Source organism: Macrosteles quadrilineatus, unplaced genomic scaffold, assembly GCF_028750875.1.
Source record: "Macrosteles quadrilineatus isolate MER2022 unplaced genomic scaffold, UCM_ALF_1.0 Scaffold_8__2_contigs__length_117827958, whole genome shotgun sequence".
Lineage (NCBI taxonomy): Eukaryota > Metazoa > Arthropoda > Insecta > Hemiptera > Cicadellidae > Macrosteles > Macrosteles quadrilineatus.
This window is the reverse complement of record NW_026542601.1, coordinates 67,387,693-67,398,319: the sequence shown is the minus strand read 5'-3', so window position 1 is coordinate 67,398,319 and position 10,627 is coordinate 67,387,693. Positions and strand designations below refer to the sequence as shown.

General features: G+C 32.9%; 1 protein-coding gene across 1 annotated transcript; it reads right to left on the bottom strand.

Annotated features, from left to right (window-relative positions):
* Nucleotides 1-2,593: 2,593 nt before the first annotated feature.
* On the bottom strand, nucleotides 2,594-10,015 carry LOC129001398 (lipase 1-like). Its single transcript, XM_054428652.1, has 8 exons — nucleotides 9,887-10,015; nucleotides 8,758-8,950; nucleotides 7,426-7,540; nucleotides 6,799-7,048; nucleotides 4,537-4,692; nucleotides 3,988-4,072; nucleotides 3,296-3,438; nucleotides 2,594-2,812 (listed from the first exon to the last, which is right to left on the bottom strand). The coding sequence occupies exons 1-8, from the start codon at nucleotides 9,974-9,976 to the stop codon at nucleotides 2,648-2,650; spliced, it is 1,197 nt and encodes a 398-aa protein (XP_054284627.1). The 5' UTR covers nucleotides 9,977-10,015; the 3' UTR covers nucleotides 2,594-2,647.
* Nucleotides 10,016-10,627: the final 612 nt, after the last annotated feature.

Below are 10,627 nucleotides of genomic sequence, written 5' to 3'. Positions count from 1 at the left end.
TATGAAAAGTTAAGCAAATCTTTCTAAAGTTATGACGTAAAATATTTTCTTATAATTGCAATACGGTACGAATAGAGTCAATTGTACTTTTAATGGGTTTATCACTACGTAGAAAATATATACACAAGATTAAAGAACTTAAACAAATTATCTCATTGCTGCAACACATAATACCAATGTCTTTCAAAGTCCGATAAGTTCGCAGGCGATGGAGGGGATTATTATCACAGAGAAGCTCTAAACCCTCCTGTCTTCAAGTGATCCTGGCCTTGTATTGCGAACCTTCTTTGTATATCTGATATCAAAAAGATATAGAGAAATCACTAGCTTTTATAAGTCTTTTTAAAAGTCACCAATTCTTTTCTTAGCAACTGTTTTTCTGTTAATATTAATTACAACAAAGCCGTTCAAAAGTTATTGCATTTATTAAAATCAACTATTTCCCCAAATATAAACTTATTAGCTTACAGTATTACGATCACTTAAATTTAATTACCATCATGAGTATTATTTATTGCTATTTACAGAGTTTTATTACAGTGCAAAACATCAAGTAAAATAACAGACATGTATGCATTCAGTCATATAATTTATTATTATGACCTACCAAGTTTGGTAGATAATTTCATTGTTTTTTTGAAGTGATTTTCGAGAGTTTTCTATATTTTCGTACATTTTGAACATATGACTTGTATTTTTTTACTCATGAAAAATATATCGTATAATACCATTAATGTTAAGAATGTATATAATTTATCATCATAATATATTGGTCCTAACATAATGTGGAGAAGAATACTTTGGCAAATAGTATTAGTACACAGTTTTTTGTTTTGTTTCCTGTAGCTTATACAGTACACTGTTACTTAAAAGGAACGTACTGAAAAAAGAATTTTTTTCTTTCCTTTGACCTATTTTTTGGCCAACATTTTTCAATACATTTTCTCTACTCCCCTCTAATAATAATTTTATCTTCTCAAGGGGACCTTCTCACTAAGGGACGTTCCATTGCCCCTTTATGGATACAACCTTTATCGGGTATGATTTCCAGTAGAAATAGTTGTAAATGTTGTACTTCTATAACTTGTTTAAAAAAGTACTTTGATTTACAATTATTAATTTAGTTGTTATTACAATAATTATTTGTGTTATTAAAGATTTCATTTATTTATCTTGATCCTACCCCAAGAAGGACATAAGATGAGTTCATCTACATATAAAAATAAATTAAATATTACATGTATATTGCATTTACCAAGTAATGTTTTAATGAATTGTATTTCAGCAGTGTCGAAAATCAATTGATTGTTCTAGTACAAAATTAATAAGTTCTATCACATTAAAATCACAAAAATAACAAAATCACATCACATGTAGTATGGAAAAAATGAGTTTATTTCTTCTTGTAAAACGTTTTAACGAATTAAATATTTAACTATTTTTGATTACCTCTGATGACAATTAAATTATTTTACTATTGAACATTGTGATTGCCGGGATTCTGTACCATTGTGACAGACTGCACTTGCATCCTGAACGATATAGTTCTACCATTCAGCTGAGTTGTACACAATGCATTGTGCTGTTGTGTTATTAGAAGAGAACAAATCCAGCTTTCTTTTCAATCATTGTTCCACGTTGTCATTGTTAGCAGAAAACAAACGTTTAATGACTCTCAGGGGCTGTTTTTGTTTGTTCGTTTTTGCAAAGTAAGCGCTAATGTTCATACCAGTATTTAAATTGCCTTTTCACCACACTATCATGTTTTTGGCTGTATTACATACGTTAATTGGTGGCCGAAAGTTACGTTTTGCTGGCGATGCCAGCTGTCCATAATTTGGGGACCGAGCAGGTTTTTACAGGCCGGGGCCGCAAAATCAGCTGTCCGCTTACTTACTTAAAACATGAATGCATTTTAAATACATAATCAAAATCCATAGCATTTCAATAGAATTGTGTTATTGTCACCGTTGCCTAGCAACTATATATTTTTATTTTTGCTGATTCCTCAAATTATTTCTTCACATAACCTTAAAGTTGTAGTTGTGTTGACTATCAGTGTGCATTATTATTGTGGTGAATAGTGGTAATAGGGTATAGTGTGGTGAAAAATAGCGTTCGTACCACAGACCGAAATGGTTTTGCGGCTCTCGATCGATTTAAGTTCTCGACTTCGTCTCGAACTTAAAAACTATCTCGAGCCGGCAAAACCTCATTTTCGGCCCTAGGTACGAAATATACTATTACGTATTACAAGTTTTGTAATAAGTTCAAACATGCTCTTTGAAAATTGCTATTAGTCTGTAACTAAGACTTTACGTCTCATCATTTTGTTATTTATTACAATCATTCCAAAACCAGTAAGATTTGACGATATGTTTTTTGACGATACGAGTAATATTAAAATATGCAAAAAAAAACTTCATTATTAAATTATATTTACTTCCTTTATTCATTATTTTTAGTGATTCTAAGATAGAATATTTGTTATTGAAAATATACTTATTCAAAGGAGGTTTATCTACTATAATGATTACATGTTCAAATTTACAAAGTTAAAAATTCGAGTTGACTGGGCAAAATGGTTTTCTTTAAACACACGTCACTCGCGCAATGATTCGGGGTCAGTAATATTTGCATTACGTCTTCAAGTCTTGTTTATTCTGTCGACCAAAAACTGTACCAAAGGTTTATAAAGAATTTGCTTCACATTTTCATGGTAGAAATAATCCAGATGCTGAAACTCCTTGACTTCTTCATGGAAAAGCATTTTGGGTGTCTTCGGAAGCTCCTTGGCCAACCACTCAACATCCTACAAATGTAAAATTCATTCACTGTTGAACAATTTTATTATTTCATTTTTTCCAATATATAGTTATTACATTTTAAGATACATACAAAATAAAAACCCATTATTGTAAAGGGTAGCAAAAATTAAATCGGTGTGGTAAGAGACACAGACAGACAAAACCCTCATGTTTATGAATTGTAAAAAGAAAATAAAACCAATTTCGTTAATAACAGAATTACAAAACAAAGGCCACATACTGTTGAGTATCACAAAGCCTGTAGAAAGGTAATTCTTGAAGACAATTCATATTCTTCTTCTTTTGTAATTTCTATTTACACCATGTTGATTTTATTGAATTTAAAAAAATAGTAAACCTGTGTTATGCATGTTATTTTTGTGAGTAACAATGGTTTTAGAGCCCAAACGTTTTCTATTTTACATTACATTTGAGGTTATTGACTTGTTTATAATTTTTTTTTACCAAAAGAATGATTTTGTTTGTACCTCTTTTACAGAAAACTCGTCTACATCACTGGTAATGAGGAAGACTGGACATGTAACTTTTCTCAGATCATACGCTGGAGGTAACAATTTTTTGTAGTGCAACAGGTTTTCTTCATCTCCATAGTCAAACTGTTGGAATCTCGCTGGAAAAGACGATAAGAAAAAACTTATTATTTGTCTCTACAATTAATTATACAGCCATACCTTCGTCACTGCTAGTTAGTAAACTTTTAGGCGAATTCACAGTTGTTTTGAAAATATTATCTTTACATGATCATAAAAACAGGAAAATTATCTCCATCCATAACGGTTATACGCTATTGGTTTAAGGTTTGTAAAAGGACCTCAAAGTATTGTATTTTTTTGTTTTTTTTACAACTTCATAAATCTAATGTAAAATTAGAAGATTTCTGAAATTCAATAATACGAATTCCTAAAATGTTTGCAGCAATTATTTATTCCCTACATTAATGCCATGACAGGCTAAGTACTAATAAAGTACTTCTTTCTAGACTATGATTTGTAAAACCGAATAGTTAATTGTATGGCTTTGATTAAATTGCTCCTTTACTGAAGTCAGTTCGAATGGTAAAGATCTTCCTCAAATGTTTTTGTGAAACATAATATTGTTATGCAAACTAATGTTTTATTTTGTAAATTTGAAAAATGTGTAAATTGAAATTTCTACTGACCTTTTTCCCCAATTTGAAGAAAGTGTACAATATTCTTGATTGACGTTCCAGCAGGCATGTATTGAGTGGCTACGTAGGTGTCCTCCTGTAATATGTAAGTTAAAAGGGTAATTTATGGCTAATGTTATAAAAATTAAACGAAAAGTAAATGTAAAAATGTATGTTTTAAACCAAGATCCATACAAACAACATGACATGTATGTTCAGGTATGTGTTGAATTATTTTGACATATGTTACAATGTTGATATATCTAATCTTATCATATCAGACTCATAGCATGAATGTGAAAGGTTGAGTTGTTTTTAGTATCTAACATAGACACCAACGTTCAAATTAATATTTTGAGCCATATTTTTCAGGAATAGAATATATCACATATGGACATTTACTTGTTATAATTTTGAAATTTTCCTACAGTTCCACCCCAATGGCCTTCAAAGTAGCCATGTTTTAATTATCTTAAGAATGCAGTTTTAGAATTACCAAATAAGCTAACATAATAAGTAATCTATTTTTGTTAATAAAAGTAATTGCAAAACCATACCCACCCTGTGTATTGAGTCAGGAAACAGTCCTACAAGGCCAGACAACATCTTGCCACAAGCTTTGGTCGTCAAGTCATTTGTACATAAAGCTCTCAAGAAAAGCCCTTCCGCTTTGTTGTAGGATCGAACCTCGTACAAGTGCAGTGTGTTGTAGGTCAGCTAGAAGATATCAGTTACTTGCGTAAATACAAGGTAGGAATCTGTTCAATATCAATTAAATATTTGTTATCAGTACGAGCGGTTTGGCCCGTCCTACGTACGGGAATCGAGTAGTCTATTAAAACTGTATATGATTCAGAACTACAGCTAGTTTACAACTTGGTGGCTGATTCACACACACTACTTTCATTACAGCAGCCACCTTCCACTGCATAGGCCTACTATCACTTACCTACCTTATTTTACCACCTTGGCCACTGAAACCTCTAAAATTATCCTGGCCTCCCGTTCTCTTCTATCCCTTGCCATTTCTAAGGAAGATACCAGTCTGAAGATGTCTTTCATTAGTTGGTCTTTCAAGTGGTCTTCTACCTTGTAGTACTCCTTGGAATACACTTTTAAAAGTTGAAGTATCTTCTCTCCGCCATGTAAAGCCTGCACAGTCCATCCGAGATCCGAGTCTTTTGGTCTACTTTTGGAATGTATCCCTTTATCAAGTTTCAGGTTCATACAGCACTACTGGGATAGTTATGATATGGTATGAATCGATTTTGGTTTCTACTGACACCCTGCAGCTTACTGGTCAGTTTTCTGGAGACCTACTACACCGGTTGACATTTTCATGTGTACTGTATGCAGTCATACTTATATTCAAAAATCTAGAAAAGATGTATCAACACGTAAGCCACTTATACCTTAAAGGATTGAGCACTTATACTTAGACGGATTGCATTTATAACAAAACTTGATTATACGTTTAAAATGTTAAGTTCAAAATTACACAATCTCCTGATAACATAGATCTTTTACGGTAGGTAATAAACTGCATTTTAAAGTGAAATAGTGTGTAGGCAAACTCTGGATCAATAGTTTTGTATACAAACATCTTGTGACATAAACATTTCAATGACAGTTAGAAACCAGCTGTTAGTTAAACCACCAGTAAAACGACTTTAACCCGTCCGTCGGCTGCTAGACTTTTTGAAAATTAAAACTTAATTTCTAAAAAACTGGGACCCTAAACTAAAATTATGGCTTCGACATTCCCTAGTTCTCAAAATTATCCTTCTTTCAACACAAAAATCATGAAAATCCGTTAAGTGGTTGATTCAGAATCGTGAAATAAAAAAACCTAGTTTCGTTTTAATATTATAGATTATGATTTAATTGTCAATTAAGATGGAGGATGGTAGGTGCGTATTTTAACCCAAGGATGGGTGTAGAACGGAGTGATATGTCTTGTGTTACTTTGATACTGACTAATACTAGTTATTTCATTACCCGAGACAATGTATTAAAAACTCGATGATCAAGGATAGGTGGATCCGATCTCTAACCATCCTAAAGCTTCTTCTTAAGACACTTCTCTTAGGATCGACCTGGCGACCTTTTTATTTCTAGGTGAGTATTATAACCGCTCAGCTGCCCTGTTAAATCGATACAAATTTCTTCTGGTTTTCTAGTAATTACACCACTCATCCTTAGGAGGGTAAAGGATTGTCAGTTTTATGTGATTATTACAAGAAAATCCTAAATAATATGCATCCATACTCCTACGACACTATGATTATTTCTAAAAGAAAAACAGGACAGAGATCAGCTTGTGAAGGCTTTAGATAGGCAGGTATTTTGTGATTATCCAAAGAGCAATTTTAGAACAGACTTTACATTACATGTCTTGTTTCCAAAATATTACTGAAGAGAGTATTAGGCTGGTCTAGGGGTACAGCGCATGGCTTTGCTCCCTGAGGCCTCAGGTTCAAAATTCACCTATCGCCAATGGGTTTCATCTACTGATAATACCGCAATCTCATAGGGCTTGCGTGAATTGATTTGTAAAACGGTTCTGCGCTAGAGCCTATCGTCCTAGGATGTGAAGATGGGTTGAAGGTAAGTACAATTCGGTCTCCGAGGTTCCCTGGCTCAAATCCCGCCAGTCACCTAAGATTGTATCTAGCTTATCATACCGTGACCCGCTAGGCTGTTACAATAGTGAACAGTACACTAGTACAACAGCTAGGCCTGAAGTAATGCATGAAACTGTTCCAAGCTAGAACCTAGCGTCATAGTATGTGAAGGTGGTACTAACCAAAGAAAAAAACTTACCAGAGCAGTTGTAAGAGCTGAGTATATAGCAGGCTTTTGGAGGATGCTCATCCCGCTAGGCCTTGCTATTGGTGCTATGGCCACCATAGTGTCTATGCGGTCCATGTACTCTTTACCGTAACTATCAGCTAACACCCAGAACATGGTGGTCCCCATAGAGAAGCCTACGTAGCTGAGGGTCTGTCGTTGTGTCACGGAGAGTATGTGTACGATGGCTATTGAAAGGTCCTTCTCTCCCATCTCGTGGAAACTGTAAAGGAGTTAGAACTTTCAAACGGTATATGAATTGCTTAGAATTTCCACGAAGATTGAGCATCCACCATTGTGTAAGCTCAGGAATTGGAACTTTATAAATCTCTGTAAAAGAACATTTATTTTCAACCTAACCTAGAGTAAAGTATTAAAGATTGTCAAATATTGATATTAATTAAATGTGTATTTTCTTAAATAAAACTCCCAATTTAGAAATCAATACTTAAATATCTATTCAAAAGACTTTCTACTTCATCATGACCAAGTATGGTTGGATGAGTATGTAGAGGGTTTGATGCACCTATAGTGATGTCTTGCCTCAGTCTTAAGATTTTACCTGGGTTTTTGTTACAATCCCAACGATCATGTTTTTACCTGAAATCCCAAAACTCCTTACTCGATGGATTAAGTGTCGTGTGTTCCTTGGAGTATGTGTTTCCTCTTGCATTCATCAACCAAACATCAAAACCAGCGTCCGCCAACAAATAGGCTGAAATAGGTTGCAATTATATAAATATAATTTGTAACCTAATAACATTTAACAAGTGACATATTGCTTATTGCGTTCGAGTGCAGCATTGACTACAATATGCAAAGTATTTAATTATTTTCTACTGCTATCAGTAAATCTTTTTTCTAAGGATAAGGGGAGAACCAGCAACTTTAAGAATAAATGGTTCTTTCAGTCCTTTAGACCACAATTTTGTTCTGATATTGTGATAATGCTACTCGTAAATAAAAATATGTAAGAAAATTTTAAAAAAGAAATAATATGTCAAATCAATGAATAATCTTGTGATACATTATTGGGCTTATATTGTTAATTCAATACTATTTTGTACAGATTTGACGGTTATTTTTATTAGAAAATAATAATGTGAAAACAAACTGAACATTTGTTGTAAATATCTATGTTCTAAAAATTACCAATTGCATACTATTTTGTTGAATGGTTAGGTTAACTTTTATTTATTTCTATTTATTTCAATACCTACTCAAATCCCTAATGCGCAAATTACAGTAAATCATGATCAATACTTGATATTCACAGATTTCTACTGCTAGTTTACCAATTAACTGATTGTCAACTCGTAGTGAAGTACACAATAGTTCACCTTTTGTTCTTGCTATGATTGTAATTGCATTGGGTAATTAGCCTCTAACTGTGGCACTAACGTTGAACATACCCCATTAGAAAACTACATCAACATAAATCATAGTTTGTGAACATTTAAAGTTAAAGTATAAAAACGTTAGATTCACTTGGTTGATCAAACGAATGATTGTGAGTTATAGTTTTTAACTTAACTCAAGTATCAAGAAATGTTTGGGTCTCCTTATTCGCATCTGCGTTGACTGCCTTTTTTACTTAGATTTCCATTTTTATAGACAATTTTTCTATAGCCAAACCATTTTCTGAAAGAAGGGTTACGCTTGCTTTCTATTAGATTTTTTCTCCCAAAGACATGTTGCGTTCCCTGTGCCTTTAGGATGTAACATCCAAGACAACAATATAACTATTATATAATTATATACTCATAATCTGCTTACATTTCATAATTATTTCCTGCGTTGTGTTTTACCTTGAACTTTCATTGGCAACACATGCTCTTTACCTTTTGATGTTCGCCCTCCAAGTTCAATAGCCAAGCATTCATGAATATGTATTTAAAACTAGACTGCATACTACTACAAATCTAAACTCACCAAGTCCATCATCCATGGCCAGATATAGAGCAGACGACTGTAGTATCCCATGGGCCAGCAGTATAGGATGGCCATGGCCAAGACCTGGGCCCTGTCTACCGTGGGGTATCCGATGGTAGGTGAGCCTGTATCCGTCTTCTGTCTCTAGTTCATGTTTTTCTATCGGGTAACCCTTATCTTTTACATACTTTTCCTGAAAAAGCATTATAGATGTTTTAGGTGTATGTTTCTTTAATTTTCCCAAGTTGAAAAGTATATTATTATAACCTTAATTTTAATATTTTTTATTTCTAATCCATAGTAAGATAGATGTTCGTGCTCGGACTTGTCAATATTTCTTTTACTAAGGGTTGCCCTAAGCAATATTTTCCTTTATATTATACAAATTTTTCCATACACATGTTAAATGTACAAAAGGTAAGGTTTACAATGTAGTAAATTTATAAATTGCCCTGCTATTTATAAGAGTATATTTTTGAATAAATCTGAACAACTATTTAAACATAACTGTTTTAAATTGATAAGAAAACGTCTAGTTACATATCGTTTTTATTATACGTTCTAATTACTTTGTAGATAGAAAATATGTATGCCTACAGAGTAAAAAAATCATGTTTCATACTTACTGATTGTCGTACTTCAGTTCGTAGTAAAATAATACCTTTTTAATAAGAAGGTGTCATATTATTGAATTATGTTCAGTAAATTATATTGATTGGACTCTCATCACTAATACATGATGAAAATATTATTTAAACTTATAAAATTACACATATTTGATATAAAAAGCTCATAAACAAATTCGGCACAAGCTTGCATTGGACGTGAAATGCAACTGAAAGACCTTTTTATGTGCAAATGATTCCTTTATGCTGAAAATCTAATATACCAACTAAATTTATGTATTGTATTTCAAACTTCCGTTAAATTTAATGGTGAATATTGCTCTGATTGGAAATAAAATGCAACCATAAAAGATGTATTCTGTTTTAACAACGGTACCACACTATTTTTACCTAACTTTGATGAATACATTTATGAATAAATAGTTTTAAAAAGTATATTTTTACACTTATATGAGAGCCCTTATAACACTACACCACGAGGTAATAAGGATACAAAATCTTACGATAGGTTTGAAGGTGAATGATTGCAGGATACTGTTATGTGTTTTCCCAAACACAGAAGAAACAAGAACCAAAACTAGTACAACCTGCATCAAGAATGGCACAACAACACGGCACAAGCACAACACTGTGATGATACTCTCGCACAACTGTGCGCCACAGATAGGTAATTATTGAACACCTGTTTGAAAAATTGGGACCGTTTAGTTCCCATAGTTTATGAACATATTTCGGTGTATAAACACTTATGTTGGTGCATAACGGAATATTTTTAATGTGTCCAAACAATTAGTAAGTCTACGATTTGTTAGAGACAGAGAACTGTTAGATTTTTTATATAGAGCGATACTGCCACAAGTATTATTTTTTTAGAATTTATAGTTTTAAAGTGTAACATACGGCCTATTCTTGTAGAAAAGAAGGTTGGTATCGAGCTTACTAAACATAAAGGCCCTGAGAAAAATTTTAATTAAATTGTACACCCTTAAACACTCAAACTCAAAATGACCAACTATATTATTTTTAGTATTCTAAAACCTTCACATGACCAAGAGATTTCTTGTTATACGTTAGCGATTTAAAACACTATGTATATCCACCTTAGCATCTTGCTGACTCTGTGTAATGATACTAAAAATGTTCAAAGCACAAACAAGTATCCAAATGATGTCAGTGAAAACTTATCTAAAAGTAATAAAAGTTCGAAAATCACGACATCAAACAGAAACTAGTTCTACTTCGAC